We start from the raw sequence: 16751 nt of genomic DNA, 5'->3' as shown, positions 1-16751 counted from the left end.
CTGAACATACCTGGAAAGAACTGAATGAATTGAGTAGCCAAAAGGGATAAATACTCACGAATTCCAGATGGGAGGCAAAAATAAGAGATTGCGAGATACTTGTATGTGCCAACGCAGGGATCAGTAAAGAAAAAAACGTGTCGCAAACACCTCACAACTTTCCTTGCCATTGCAGCTTCACATCAAAAAAAAAAAAGGGAGGGCTTACATTAGTTTTTGAATTTTTAACCCATCTAACAAAAATATGCTCCACAAAAGTTTTGCTAACATTACCATTAAGTTATGAAAACATTTGTCAATGTTCTTAAATGTTTGAATTTTTTTTTTATATGTGTATGTTAAAGAAAACTAACAAGAAATCTAAAGCATGCGCTGCCATTTCAAGCCTTCTGCAGTTTGCTGCTGATGCAGTCATTGAAGACTTGACAACTATCAACAAACATTAAATTAAAATTATCAACCTTGCCAGAACATTCCCAGTTAGCTGGGACTGAAAGATCATGAACCTTTCAAAAAAAAAAAAAGAAAAAAAAAAAAAAAAAAAGGGGGGATCCATTTACCTTTTGGACACAGGAGCCAGTGCATTGGGTGAATAGCAGTTGGTGTTTTGGAGGTCACTAGGTGGATGTCCTTCAGAGCAGGTGGTTTTATCTGTACGTCCATAGTTTGCGGTATTTATCTGTATCTTACCATTTTCTACAAGGAGAATTAAAAAAAAAAAAAAATCCATCGAATCTGATTTCTTGAAACAAAGTGGAAAAAAAACCAAACAAACAAAAAAAAAACCTCACCACATTTCAAATAACTGTATCCACCTTGACAAGTTACACTTGTTTCTGGAAGAAGGACAAAAGACATTTACACAGAGAAAGAGACTGGTGGATAAGACCAAGTGCACCTGTCTGCAGCCTGCAGATTGAGGCGGGGCTGAATCTGGGGTGGGGCTGCACGTGTCGCCCCGCCCACATGCTTTCTCATTGATAGTAGGTAAATTAATGGCGTCGACGCAACATCCCTCCCACAACTCTTTTTTTTTTTTTTTTTTTTGCCATAAAGAACATACAGAAAAAATAAATGCCAGGGGATAGTACAGTCAGGTGTGCAAATAGTAGTTACAGAGTAATAAATATCTTGTAAACGTTACACAATGAAATAGTTTTATGAGCTTTGGGATTGAGTGAAGTAATAAGAGTGTCCAAGTAAGATTTGAGGTCCTTACAGAAAACAGGGAAGTACGGCTTGACATCTTGAAACTTACATTTATGTAAGTAGAATTTAGCAACTAAAATAAATAAATTAATCAAATAATATTTGTCTTTGTCTTCTTTAGAGAAGTTATGACATCCAAATAAAATATCCTTATACAGCAAAGATAAACTTAGAGAAGTAAAGGTGTGTACAAAAATACAGAAATCCTTCCAAAATAAATTAGCATAAGTACACTCCCAAAACAGATGGGACATAGATTTATCTTCAGTGCCACAGAAGGAGCATGAAGAATCAATATTTGGATACATCTTTTTGATATAGAGTTTAACGGGGTAAAATAAGTGCAGTAATTTGTAAGAAACATCTCTTACTTTATTGGTTATTAAGTATTTGCATGATAATGTCCACACTTTCTTCCATGGGATATTCCCATATAGGCCATTCCAGTGGGACACTATTATATGGAAGAGAAGTAAGCTCCGCCTGAAACAACTGTCAAATTCTTTTGTTCCGACCAGAAGGAGGTGATATAAAACAAATTTTCCCAATCATTGTATCAAAAGGATGAACTATTGACAAAGAAGTCTGGGATCTGGCAGAGTCCTTGAGAAGAGATATGGCTCCACATGGAATAGCATCCATTACTATGGAGAACTCACGAGGAGTGACACAAGTAACCATCAGAATTTAATAACTGAGAAACTAAGATGTTTTGGATCCAATTAGGGAAGAATAAGGATTTGTTTTTGTATAAAATATTACAATTATTCCAAATAAAATAACTGTGAGGACTAAAATTATGCTTGTAAATCAGATGCCATGCCAGAAGTACTTGTTTATGAAAGTTGGATAATTTGAGGGGCAATTTAGCAATATTGTAATTACACACTAATAGAAAGGGGAGACCTCATCTCATTGGTTAGTGAAATAGATTGAAGTCGCTGCCACGATAAACAGGAAATTTGCAGTTGGAAACTATACTTATGAATTATACGTTTTATATAAAGGCTGAATCCTTTGCTTATTTATTCAGCTTTCAGATGTGTACAAATCTCAATTAAAACGTACGCTTATGACTGGTTTGTGGTCCAAGGTTACATACTATGCAATGTTAACCAGTGGTGTTTATTTACAGCTTTTTTTTTTATTATTGTCTTAATTGTTAATAAGATACATAAATGTGGAAAATTATCCGCAAGAATGTCCACTATCCTTATGTTATTAAATTAATAAATAGAAAAGTTGTTAAATAATAATAATAATAATAATGTTCACAGTTATTTCTGATTCTCCCTCCCACAGTCTAATGACACGCGAAACAGTAGTCTGGGTCCTCTGTGCTCAAATACATTAATTTCTCTAAGAAATAACACCCTATAACCATCTGTTGACCATTCCCGAAGTATATCTACTAAATTGAAACATTTTAATTTCCTTTAATTTCGCTATTAATTGACCATATCGGATTACTTACTTGTTTAGTCAAGCCAGCTAAGTCATTTCTGGTCAACTGTACTGTGCCGTAATATGAGCGTACTTTGTTCGTTTTCTCTACATAATCCATTCACAATCGAAGAAAAGTGTTGTTTGTCTGAGGACCAAACGTCCATGTATACCGTCGCAAGAATGACAAATGCCAGTTTAGAAAAAACAGAGTAATTTGGCTAAATATGCGCGATTCATTGCTATGATTGACAGTCCCAGCTAGCAAAAAATATCCGCACGGCTTCTTTTTGCCGCCGGCCATAAGCTGTCGGCAGGGCTCAGACATGTGACCAAATGGGCGGCAACCTCTTCAGAACGCAAAGAATTATGGGTATGTTTGGCCCGGTTGGTATAGCAGGCTAGTATTCTGGCATGAAAATACTTAAAATTTAACGTAAAAAACAGAATATAATCCTACAAAATGCAGCGGGCTAAAGAAAACATTGTCGGACCATACCGTCTAAAACTAAATCCGAATGCAAAAACGAGAATTGACGAGAAAATAAAGGGAATCAAAGGACTGGATCCTTATGAGCAGAGCGACTGGTCAAGGGACGTCAAATTGTTGCCCAACTACCAGTTACTACTATTCAAGTTATGTAATTGAGTTTGTAATTGTGTTAATAAAGATAAAGGAGACAGAATTTCATTCAGTCTTTGTGTATTTTATTTACAGAGATGGCTAAAAATCATTACATGTGAGAAGAGACATTACAAAATCTTTTGGAAAACAACAAAAAATTACGTATTAGATGTGAGCATGGTGTATTAATCTAACACGATGGCTTCACAACAATACTTGGACACATATTGGTCAAAGCACAGCACACAACCACAATTTTATCCAGCAAAGTCTTATCCTCCCCCTCACAAGGCACCACAAATCCCAGGCGTATTGTGTCATTTAATATGTTAAACTTAGAGCGCAGACACCCTATCACTCGCTCCACGTGGATCCTGACATGAGCTAACTTCCTGGTCTCTTCCACATCTTTTGCATTAAGTTGGCTGTGGCCCCTGGTTCTTAAGCTTTAAGCCAGCGGTTCCCAATTTCAGTCCTCGCGACCCCACTGCTCTGCACATTTTTTGTGTTTCACGCATCGCTTCCGATGTTTGTTCTATTCCAACGTTACTGCCCTTCGAAATGGACATCATTATTCCGCCATTATTCATTAGTTCGAAGCGAGCGTATGTGCTCCATTTGAAGGTCATTAAAGCGTGCAAGACGTAAATTTAAAATGCATTTATTTACAGATGCACTTATGTCACACTTCTCTAGTAGGTTTAATCTGTGTGTGAAGACGCTACATGCGGTGGCGTATCGCAAATATGTGAATGAATGTTTCGAAGTATAGTAAACAGATTTCCCCCGCGCAGGGAGCAGGGAGCAATGAACAGTTTGCAGGGACCATGTCAATCGGATCGCAGTTCCTGCACGGACTTCACTTCTAATGAGCTGGTTTTCTGAATCAGGTGTGTTAACTAAGAGAAACATGCAAAATGTGCAGAGCGGTGGGGCGCGAGGACTGGAATTGGGAACCGCTGCTTTAAGCCACTTCTATCGTGAGAACGACTATTGCAGCATATAACACAGCAGGTAGACGGCATCTTAAACTCTTCCCTCCATGCAATCAAAGTCTGGCGCCTAATGTTTGTGCCGCGGATTCCCAAAATGCTTTGCGTTCCCCACTGAGAATACGTCATGATGACGACACATTAGCGATCTCTATAGGTGCGTCCCGCTGGCTGGGATGAAACGTTTGCCGCCGAATACGTCACTCCCATTTCTTGCGAGATGCCGCCGGCGAAAAGCCGGTGGGCCGACTGCTTCATTTTCTATGGCGGTTGGCTCCGTCTAATGGACCGCGGCCGGCCGCTTTGAAATACAAGGATTTCTACTAATCGACCAGCAGCCATGGCTACACAGCAAAATCCCCAGTGTTAATTTAACACTCAGAGTGTGGACACATATAGACACTGAAGCAGTGTTGAATTTAACGAGATAATTAGGTGATTAACAAAGTGATGATTGATCATTATTGAAGACAGCTGATGTGAATAAGCAGAATCACCAAAGGAGAAAACCAAAAGTTTTAAGCAACCATTATAGCGGTCAATGTTTGCATTAGTTAGGCTCTTGACCCTTAAATCTTTAAAGCTAGCTTTTGTTTGGCTGCTGTATTTGAGTTAAAACAGCCCGACATAAGTTCATTTTTGCTGCTTATTGTAATAGCCTTGACAATCCACAGAAGATCCAGCACTTCCTATACATTTTGGAAAGATTTTTTTACAACCTCTTTAAAGAAAAAAAAAAAAAATTCACATCGGCACACATAGACATCAAGAACCTACGGAGCCCCTTACGTCACCTGTAGAAGAAAAATAATTAATCCGTGGGGACGGTTTTGCAATTCGTTCCCTCAGTTTATAAACCGTGCTCACGAATTCTTAAACTGTTCCCTTGGTTTAACAAGTCGTGCCCACGGATTAACAAACCGTACCCACGAATTTCCAATCCGTGCGCTCAGATTTTGTAAACCATACCCTCGGATTTTGAATCCATACCCACAAATTCATAATCCGTGCGCACGCTTTCGCAATCCGTTCCCACAGTTTGTAAACTGCTCTCACGGATTTGTGATTATGATAAGCTTTTCACCCAGAGTTAGATGCATGCTGCACTATTAATGTTATTATTAAATAAGGCCTATTATTACATTGCATTTAGTTTGAGAGCAAAGGAATGGCAACATAACCTGTACATTATTTGTTTGTATTGCTTTTTACCTTCTCCTCTCCAAAACTCGTTTTTTTTTAATTCAGGTAATTTTATATTTTGAAAAATATTATATAAAACAAAGCCGTTTGAACAGCGCTCTTCACTTATTATTTTATTTTGGTACCATGACCGCACTTACAAAACATGCAGGCTTCTTTTTATCGTTTATTTTACATTAATAACCAATAGGTTAAAACACATGATGTTTTGGCAGCTAATCTATTGGTGATTAATATAAAATAAAGCTAAAAACTCTGTTTTGTCAGTGTTGCATAGTCTCATATAGCCTACTGAGAAATAAAGTTTAATAAATGCAAAACAATGCATCCAGCACTTAAACAGGTGTCCTGGTTGAATTTGGGGGCGGGGCCACAAATCCGTGAGAGCAGTTTACAAACTGTGGGAACGGATTGCTAAAGCGTGCGCACGGATTATGAATTTGTGGGTACGGATTCAAAATCCGAGGGTACGGTTTACAAAATCTGAGCGCACGGATTGGAAATTCGTGGGTACGGTTTGTTAATCCGTGGGCACGACTTGTTAAACCGAGGGAACAGTTTAAGAATTCGTGATTATGGTTTATAAACTGAGGGAACGAATTGCAAAACCGTCCCCACGGATTAATTATTTTTCTTCTACAGGTGACGTAAGGGGCTCCGTAAGTACCAGCCCATGAATCTCAACAATGGTGACAAACGGCATATTCAGATAAACAGATAAACTCTCTCAAGAGCCTAACTAATGCAAACATTGACCACTATAATGGTTGCTTAAAAATTTTGGTTTTCTCCTTTGGTGATTCTGCTTATTAACATCAGGTGTCTTCAATAACGATCAATCATCACTTTGTTAATCACCTAATTATCTCGTTAACTTCAACACTGCTTCAGTGTTAACTTTTAAAAAGCGGCTGCCGCCGGCGGTGCACTGTCAAACGTGTTTGCGATTACGCCATTCTGACGCTTCTACTGCCGCCGGAGCACCGCCGGCGGTCCGCCGACTCATTGCTATCTGGGGTAATAACTGGACCAAACATCTGACAAGCTGATGGCAAAAAAGAGCTTAAATGATTCAGACTAAATTTAGAGTAACAATACTACAGCGGGAACAAGTATGGTTAATATATAGATAAATAGATTTTAGAGTTCAAGATAAACCTTAAAAGACGTTATTAAATTTTATAAAATATTTAATATTCCTATCGATTCATATTGAGTGCATTAAATAATTATGGTATAATAATTAAATAATGTATTTGTAGTGAACTATATATTAGTATTTAAATAATTCACCCTTATAGGCTGTTTGTGTGTGAGTTTAATGATTTTCAGCACTTCCTATACTATATACTTAAGGACGGTAAAAGTACTACAATTTATTATACTAGTAATTTTATAATAAATCGAAAAGCAAGACGTCTTGAAAAATATAGGGAGTTTAAAAGGCAGCTGCATAATAAATAATCCTCTGCTGCCATCTTTTGGTTATATGGGTAATTCCATGTTACACTCCGTGCATAAGGTCAATTGTCTTTTTTCGGTTTCATATTTCCTGCACTCTAAAATGACGTGTTCCACTGTTTCTTCATGCCCGCAATATTCACATTTCCCTGTGCCATGTTCACCTATTTTCATTAATGTTCCATTTAATCCCGTGTGTCCAAACCGAAGCCTTCATATTATTGTCTCTTCTCGCCTATTCCTCCCTGTACACCTTATTTCTCCCACTCTCCTTTGAATCTTATGAAACCATCGTCCTTTCCTATTTTCTTCCCATTGTTGTTGCCATTGTTTCTTTAATTTATTTTTAATAATAATTTTTGTTCCTCTAATAATAACTGTAAAATCAATTTGATTATTTTTAGTAACTTCCTTTGCTATTTTGTCTGCTATTTCATTTCCCTTAACATAATGTTTTCAACGTCATTACTTTGTCACCAATGAGATGAGTTGTGGGAGTTACGTTATCTCGACATTATTTATTTACCTACAACCAATGAGAAGGCATGTGGGCGGGGCGACACGTGCAGCCCCGCCCCAGATTCAGCCCCGCCTCGATCTGCAGGCTGCAGACAGCGGCTTCTCGATAAAACAAACAGAAAAAATAAAAATCCAGACCTGCTGGGATGCAAATGTAGTTGGTAGTGTAGTACTTGTAGGTGCCAGCACATGGATCTCCTGGTGCAAGCCCTTGAGTGTTTATCTCACATTCTCTCAGTCCATTACAGCTGTTCAATGATAAAGACATAACTAATATATTTAAATATATACACCTGTAAGTAAGCTAACCACAGAGTGAGCAGCAGAGTTATAATTCATTGATCTATAATTACAAGCCTAACACAAAACAATTTAAAAAAAAAAACACACACCTTACCGTTTAGAAACCGCAGGGACATCAACTGAACAGTGAGTATTAGATGTTTCAGATGGTGGTCGTCCAACACTGCAAATTTGGCTGCTTGTACGGCCAAATGTCGCTGATTGTACACTGATCACACCAGTCTCTGAACAGAAGAAAAAGAGTTTCATAATGTATTACTGTTAAAACAAAAACAGTATGTAAAAGAAACTTTACTTTATTACAACAACATCTTACCACAACTGAGACGCTGGACAAATGGGCCTTCACATGTAACTACAGTCTCTGAAAGATTAAAGAGGGCAGTTTCAAGATATAATGTTCAATTTTGTAACAGTGAGATTAACAAACTATAACGGAGAGAACTATTAACTCCAGATACTACAGTTGAGGTCAAAAGCTTACATGCACCTTGGAGAATCTGCAAAATGCTAATTATTTTACTAAAGTTTAGAGGGACATGTATGCTTTTTCTTTTTTTAAATTATAAAATACGTTTACATTTAGCCCAACAGAAAAATTGAATTTATAAAAATGACCCCACTCAGAAATACATCTGGTTTTCTGGAATTTTTTTATTTTGGTTTTCTGGCACTAAAACTGGCCAGTTCAGGTAAAAGTAGTTTTGCTTAACTGCTGATTGACTTTAACAAATAAAATACCTGCAGATATCAGCAATCTGGAGTTCAGAAGCATCACTGTAAAACAACAACAGAAAATAAATGATTAAAATCCCTGCGCAAAGCTAATCTAAAAGTAACTCACACTATTCTCAACCATTAATTTAACCCAGAACAGAGCTGCTCACATGTCTAAAAGTGCAACTACATATATTAGTATTCACTGTGCATCTAATTTTGCAATTTAATCAGATAAAAGAAACTCACAGGTAAGCAGGAGGACACTGAGAGAAAACATGGTTCTGCTGTTGCCGTCAAAGGTGTAAGTTTTGTCTCTAATGAGCTGATCCGTATTTATACAATCTGTTAGTGTTGTGTCCAAATCCAATGTCTAATTCTAGTTTTTAATCAATTGAGCAGAGGTTGGACTTTCAAAGATTTAAACATGTAAAGATAATTAAGTGTCTAATTAAATTATGATAATTTGCATTAGTGATGAACACCTGCTTTTATTGAGAATTACAGAGGATCAGATGTTGATGATGTATTAGTTAAAATGATGCCACCATCATGGAGATCAGTGTTTGCTTAAATTGGGCTCTTGTCCCTTTAACTCAGTGGTTTACAAAATGTGGCTGTGTCTAAATTCAGGGTCTACAATCCTTCTGAGGATTCATTTGAAGTACTTTATGCCACAGCGCCGCGGAGAAGGCTGTCCAATTCGTAAGATTCTTCAACTGCGTCCCACAAATGCGTTCTCCTTTTCCCCCGAATTGGAAGGATGGGTCTGGTGGATCTTTTTCCGTCCTACCTATCCCACAATTCTTTTTCGGCAGAGCGCTTCTAGAATTTTCAAATAATGGCGGACGAAGCGAGCGGCAGTAATGCCTAAGTTTAAAAAAAAAACTGGCGTTTCAAAAAATATTTTTTACAGCGGTTGTCTAGTTAAGCCTTTGGTTTTAGCGTTAAGCTTATTTTTTTTTTTTTACATTTGTTTGTTTATATGTTTAAAAACATCACTTTCGTAAACTAGCTTCTTTCTTACTGTCTGTGTGAATATCCCCTTACACACAGCTAATTTCTTAGTGATTGAAGCTGTTTTTAACGCTTTTAGGGACGAAAGAGCAGTTATTTTGTTTTGTGCAGTACAGATAACCTTACTTCTTGCTTAGCGCTGTCACGGTTGCTAGGCGACGGGATATGAGCAACGGGTAGGGGAGGGAACTGAAAGAAGGGTAGGCTGTCCAAATTCACAGACACCTACTTCCAGGTTTTGCGGTCTTCGGAGGACCCCTCCTCCTTCAACCTGGTAGGAAGGATCCTAAGGAGGATGCAGACCCTGAATTTGGACACAGCCTTCGTCAGTCCTCCAAAGTCCCTTTAAGGCAAGTCATGTCACTCGGCGGCCATCTTTGAAACGCTACTCGGGCAGGCAAGTGCAGCTCCTATCTCTTTGAATGGGGAAACATCAAATTCTCCAAAACTGTTCACAAAGATTACGATTAAATTTCATATTTTAAATCTCCAAAGAATACCAACAAGAACTGCCTCATACATATGGTTCCTTGTGCTCCAATAGCGTTAAAAAACGCTGATTTTTCCGGCTAAATGATCCAGTGCGCATGCGCACTACTGAGCGATTGTTTCTATAGCAACCGGGACTTCTAACTGCAGCTGCAGTGACGCGCTGACTTTACTAATCAACGATTGGCTCTTTCACTAAGAAGGCGGGGCTTGGCGGCCATAATGAGCGTTGCATTTTTCCCCTTTCAAAACTATACGAGTGACATGTCTTGGGTAATCTATAGTCTTTGCAGTCCTCGCTGCAGCCTGTAGCGCGATGACGTAGCTGGTTCATGTCCAATACGTCCTGGACATCGTAACGCGCATGCACAGAGGTTTGTTGTGCTAAAATTATAATATAAGCAGTCATATTAGTGAAAACAGCTTGATCTGACAGTTATGAACAGTTTGAATGTTGAATATAATGTTTAATGTTGTAGTTATTTTTTTTTTCTCATATATGTACGTGACCTGCTGACACTGGGTTCTGCCTCAATTTGCTGATCAATGTAGATCACTGTAGAAAAGTGAGTATAGCCACCAGTGATGCGCGGGTTGATCCAAAATAGGAGGGTGCCAGCGGTTATGAGTCATCCAAAAATATTTTTAATGATATTCGGGTCGCGGAAATAATTAATATAATAACTGTAATAATAATAATTAATAATAATTGAAATAAAGATGCCAATCAAACCTTTGTAATTTATATACTACTACACACAATTTTCTATGAAATACATAGACCTAGCCTATACTTTATTGGCTGAATAATATTTAACCTTTGAATGTTGAGCGTTATTAACTGTAGAATAAATGCTGATGCGGGACAAAATGCCAGATTTCCCAACACGTTGAACTGAGCAATGCCATTGTACCATTTTAATAGGCTGCTTTGAAACGCATATAGCTCAGTAATGTCAGTTTTATGTATTTTCTGAGAGGGGGTGGGATTTTTGTTGGGAAAGTCGCACACTTCGATTAGACTGGATAAACACATGCAGCATCTTAATCATTAAGAAAATGGTATTCCTAAATGTCTCGAATATTTTGATTATGTCCAATGCTTCTCTTTCTTTTTGGAATTATCAGGGGCGTAAAGGGGCTTCTCGTGACCGCCCACATGTGGAAAACGAGTTTTGAAGTCGTTTATCCGTTTTCTACCCATGAACCAAAAAACAAAAAATCGAGCCAAAATCTTGTATGAAAAAACGAATAAATAAGACACCCGTCTTTTTTGATGTTACAGCTTTATAATGCAATTGTTTCTATCCACTTCGCAGTATACCTGTTGCTGAATGCCCATCATGACAGCAAAGAGAAAAACAACAAAAAGAAACTTCATAAGTTACAGCTCCTCAGCAGAACAAAAACAAAGATTTTTAATGAAAACCGGTGCAGTCTGCCAGCCAAATAATGTGGATGGGCACCAGACCTTTAAAAGTAAACAAAAACATGCACAGACAAATCCAAATTACACCCTGCGACTCGTGACGATACATTGATGTCCTAAGACATGAAACGATCGGTTTTTGTGAGAAACTGAACAGTATTTATATAATTTTTTTACCTTTGATACACAGCCACGTCCAACTGTCATGAGCACGAGTTTAGCATCCGGCTTGTTACATGTGAACGCTCTCTGACGTAGTATACGCAAACGCCGGAAGCGATCTGTCGCATGTATACAACACTCATTGTTTACGCAGTTCACAGAGATTGTGGGTATAGCGGCTATTCAAAATGCTAATTACTTGCCCTTATCCTGATTGTTCAAACCGATTTAAAGCTAAAAGATTACGTTTGCTTGCACAAACTCATCCGGGACTTTTCACCAATTTCCCCTTCCGGCATTTGCGTATTCAACACCAGAGCGCGTTCACATGTAACGAACCGGATGATGAGCTCGTGCTCTGGACAGATGGACGTGGCTTTGTATCAAAGGTAAATGATATGAATACTGTTCAGTTTCTCGCAAAAAAAAAACATCGTTTCGTGTCTTGGGACATCAATGCATCGTCACGGGTCCCAGGGTGTAATTTGGATTTGTCTGTGCATGTTTTTGTTTACTTTTAAAGGTTTGGTGTCCATCCACATCCATTCTTTGGTTGACATACTCTTTGTTTGACTTGGATCATCTAGTGTCTAATCTTTAAAGTAGGTATTTTTTTGGGCTTGTTATAATAGCTTAGACAATCCACTGCAGAAAATTCAGCTCTTCCTAGTGATGTCCGGTTCGCGAACGAATCGTTCTATTTAACCGGATCTTCTTAGTGAACCGGTTGAACCAGTTCACCATATCGAACTGAATCGTTTGAAACGGTTCGCGTCTCTAGTAAGCACTAATCTACAAATTACTTAAAGGTTTTTACTTTTTAACGTGCCCGACACTCCCTCTGATTCAAAATAAATCAATTTCCCGAGTTATTCAGTTACTCAAATAGTGTTTGAACGGCTGTGAAAAGAGAGCTGATGGTGCGCATGAGCAGAGCAGCTGCCAGAGCGGTTGTCGTTCTCGAGTCATGAATCGGTTGCAGCGGTTGTCGGATCACCAGTACACTGAACGAGAACCGGTTTCTTTCGGACGCGTCCGATTTGAGAATCGATGAGCTGATACTGTGCGCATACGTGTCATTTTTCAAGCGGATGAATTGAAGCACGTTAGTCAAGTTGGTCTATTTTGTTAAACATTATGTTAATAGTTTACTTAAGGATTCTGTTAGGTTATTGGCTAAAAGGGTTTTTATGATTTTGGTCAGGGAAGTGCCGTGACACCATAATAAATGAGATGTTTGATTAAAAGAAAACATGTGATTTATGAATTAGCTGCACTGTAATAAAAGATAATGATGACATGCAAAAATTGTGTTTGTATTAAATAAACAATGTTTTAATGAAACAATACACAAGTATAATTTGAACCATGTTTAAACTAAAATTATTATAAAAAAATTTTATTTAACTTTTAAACGGTGGTATAATGATAAAAATTACGTAATCAAACTACTGCACAAGCAAACCAAGCGGCACGTTTCAGTCACTCTCTGTGTGAGTTCTCCAATCTCATTCTCGACTCAAGAAGCGGTTGCAGCGGTTGTCGGATCACCAGTACACTGAACGAGAACCGATTTCTTTCGGATCACCAGTACACTGAACGAGAACCGGTTTCTTTCGGACGCGTCCGATTCGAGAATCGATGAGCTGATACTGTGCGCATGCGTGACTCCTGCAGCTGCCAAACAAACAAGCTCTGGCTGTGACTGACTTCATCTGAACCGAACTAGCTCTTTTTTTTACCACCGTCTCTGTGCTAATGCTATGAGCGCGGTTAACTGAGGACTTGAATGAGGGGATCTGGTGAAACGTATGTTTATAACAAATAAGTCTTTACGGATTGTGCATGTGCAGTAAACTGATCGTGTTTCTGATTAGAATTAATTTATTTTATAATTTATTAAATCAAGACTTACTCATATGATCACTGCATGTAACTGTATATGGGTGCTGGACGATAGTAATTAAGTTAATGACGTCAAAGCGTAATAGAACTGGTGAACTGTTTTATTAAAACGGTTCTTTCAAACGAACCGTCCAAAAGAACCGGTTCACGGAAAAAAATCGAACTTCTCATCTCTAGCTCTTTTTACACATTTCGACAAGCTTTTTTTGTTTGAATAGAAATATTGAATGGAGGCACACACAGACATCAAGAACCAGCACATGAATCTCAACAGTGGTGACAAACGGCATATTCAGATAAACAAATCAACTCTGAACTCTCATGATTTATTATTGCCACAATGCATGATGGGAATCACGGATGAGTTCTGTTTGGTTACAACACACTTTTTGATGGTTACCGTTGTTGTGAATCTCACGCTGATTTTTCTTATGTGCGTGTCTACTTTGAAGTAAACTTTTCACACGATCTGTCTGATTAAGCCAAAACTTAGTAATCACTTCAAAACAAAATCTAACCTGATAAACTTAAGTGTCGATAGCCTAACTAATGTAAACATTGACCACTAGAATGGTTGCTTAAAAAAATAGGATTTCTCCTTTGGTGATTCTGCTTATGAACATCAGGTGTCGAGCGTCTCGCTGCAGCCTGCGGTGGACATCCAACCCCGCCCACATCCAAGTGTGACGCCAGACGCCGCGCCCATGTTCAAACACGTCACACATACAACATATTAAAAATAGTATTAACACATATTAAAATAGTGATAATATGATTAGCAAATGTTCACATTTGTGGACATATCTTTAGAGAATTAGATGAAAATGAAAATATGCTAAGTGTTACTTTTACAATAACAAAACTTACTTGTCCGTCTAAATCTGATCTTGTCTAAGCTATGTCAAAATCAATTATAATAAACGTGAATTTATGTCATTACACAAACAAATAGGGTAGGGTTTAAATGTTTTATTACCAATTACCATTTTCCTAACTTTAATCAACCAAAGCAAGCGTTTTACCGGCTGTTCGAATGTAATTAGTTCCATATGAAAGGTGACCTAGGTTTAATTTGTATTATTTAATACAAACTGTTTTGTTTACATCCCCGATACAACATACTTCCGCCATTCTTGCACATGCGTACAACATCGGGATTCTTTTTTTTTTTTTTTTTAAAGAATAATTGGACAGTACAAAAATATTGAAATAGAAATCCAGATACACAAAATACAAGCCTAATCTGTTTACAGTAATACAATATGTAATAAGAGGGGAAAATAAAAATAATAAAAAAATAAAAAATAAACTAATACCATAGAGAGAAAAAAATAAATAAATAAACGTATAAATAAAAAGTAAATAAATAAACAAAAATTAAATTAAAACCTAGAAACAACTAAACAATAGTTCAAATTTTCTTCCTTTTCCCTTACATATACAAAAATTATATTGTGGAAGCATAACCAGAAAAAAAGTTCTCCGTGAAATGTAACAACAAATGTATTCATTTGTTTTAAAGACTTTTCAAAACTTCTATTTCTGATAAAAAATTAATTACATTTTGGTATGCATTTAGCAAATTTCTGTTTATGAATATAATATTTGCCTTGCAAAATGTAAAAGTTAACAACGTACTCAATCATTTTACTTTTATGAGAATAAGTACAGATAACATATTTTAAAGAAAGCATATAATTAACATTTCTTTGCAGAAATAGAAAGGTGCTAACATCAGACCAAAAACTAAGAGACAATTCACAATTATAAAACAAATGACACAAGTCTTCCTCATGTGTGTTACAGAAACTGCAGGTATTATCAATGTCCATGAATTTAGAAAGAGCTACTTTACATGGATAAATTTCGTGAAGTATTTTGAACTGCACCGCTTAAAGGCTACCGATGGGGAGGGGAGTCACACGATGACGCATTGACGTGGGCGTGGTGTCTGACGTCACACATGGATGTGGGCGGGGTTGGATGTCCACCGCAGGCTGCAGCACAAGTACTCCTCGCTGCAGACTGTAGCGCGGTGACGTCAGGTACCTACGTCACGTATGTGTTTACCGCGCATGCGCAGTGTGACGTATGGTATGCCTGTGTAATTTGCATTGCGTGGTGACGTTAGGCGTTTTCGCGTCGTGTGTGACGTAACGCGTCATTAAAACGCATGCGCATACTTAACATGATACTCTTATAAAATGTAAAAGTATTAAAAAAAGCTAAGGTGAAAAAAAAGAAGGGGAAAAAACAGTAATATGTAGTACAGCACAAATCCATGATTTTAACCATGTCTGAGGTAAAATTATATGGAATTACAGAGTTTATTCTGTAATATTTGTGTAGTATTATATACAAGGTATTAACATTGTTGCACTTTATTTCACTCTGTATATTGTAACATTACTCTGCACCTTATATGTTTCTTATTTTAACCTTTCCTCTGTCATGATTCTTGTTTATTTAATATAATTATGGACATTTTTCTGTTGCTTTGGCAATTCTGCCTGTGGAATATTTAAGCCAATAAAGTAGTATTAAGTTAAATTGACTACATACAGTATATTTTCAGTGTCTACATCCCATTTTATGCATGGTGCCTCCAAAAAACCAAACTGATAACAGTGATCTTTTATTGCAAACAACAAAACAAAATATAATTGTATATACTGTGACGAGTCGGCTGCCTCCCCCCTAATTATCACAAGTACTCCTCGCTGCAGACTGTAGCGCGGTGACGTCAGGTACCTACGTCAGGTATGTGTTTACCGCGCATGCGCAAAGTGACGTATGGTATGCCTGTGTAATTTGCATTGCGTGGTGACGTTAGGCGTTTTCGCGTCGTTTGTGACGTAACGCGTCATTAAAACGCATGCGCATACTTAACATAATACTCTTATAAAATGTAAAAGTATTAAAAAAAGCTAAGGTGAAAAAAAAGAAGGGGAAAAAACAGTAATATGTAGTACAGCACAAATCCATGATTTTAACCATGTCTGAGGTAAAATTATATGGAATTACAGAGTTTATTCTGTAATATTTGTGTAGTATTATATACAAGGTATTAACATTGTTGCACTTTATTTCACTGTGTATATTAACATTACTCTGCACCTTATATGTTTCTTATTTTAACCTTTCCTCTGTCATGATTCTTGTTTATTTAGTATAATTATGGACATTTTTCTGTTGCTTTGGCAATTCTGCCTGTGGAATATTTAAGCCAATAAAGTAGTATTAAGTTAAATAGACTACATACAGTATATTTTCAGTG

The 16751-nt window shown here is 37.4% G+C and overlaps 1 protein-coding gene across 1 annotated transcript in view; it reads right to left on the bottom strand.

Annotated features, from left to right (window-relative positions):
* Positions 1–8752, bottom strand: part of LOC141286971 (L-rhamnose-binding lectin CSL2-like) — a 9914-nt gene extending 1162 nt beyond the window's left edge. The window contains 9 exon segments of the mRNA XM_073819100.1: positions 59–134; positions 136–175; positions 561–696; positions 792–836; positions 7591–7700; positions 7850–7979; positions 8072–8119; positions 8497–8532; positions 8722–8752. Of these exon segments, the coding sequence (XP_073675201.1) occupies positions 59–134; positions 136–175; positions 561–696; positions 792–836; positions 7591–7700; positions 7850–7979; positions 8072–8119; positions 8497–8532; positions 8722–8752 (652 nt within the window).
* Positions 8753–16751: the final 7999 nt, after the last annotated feature.

Source organism: Garra rufa, chromosome 15 (genome assembly GCF_049309525.1).
Source record: "Garra rufa chromosome 15, GarRuf1.0, whole genome shotgun sequence".
In the NCBI taxonomy this organism is placed as follows: domain Eukaryota; kingdom Metazoa; phylum Chordata; class Actinopteri; order Cypriniformes; family Cyprinidae; genus Garra; species Garra rufa.
Note: the sequence above shows the minus strand (reverse complement) of the source record. Positions and strands in the feature narration are given on the sequence as shown.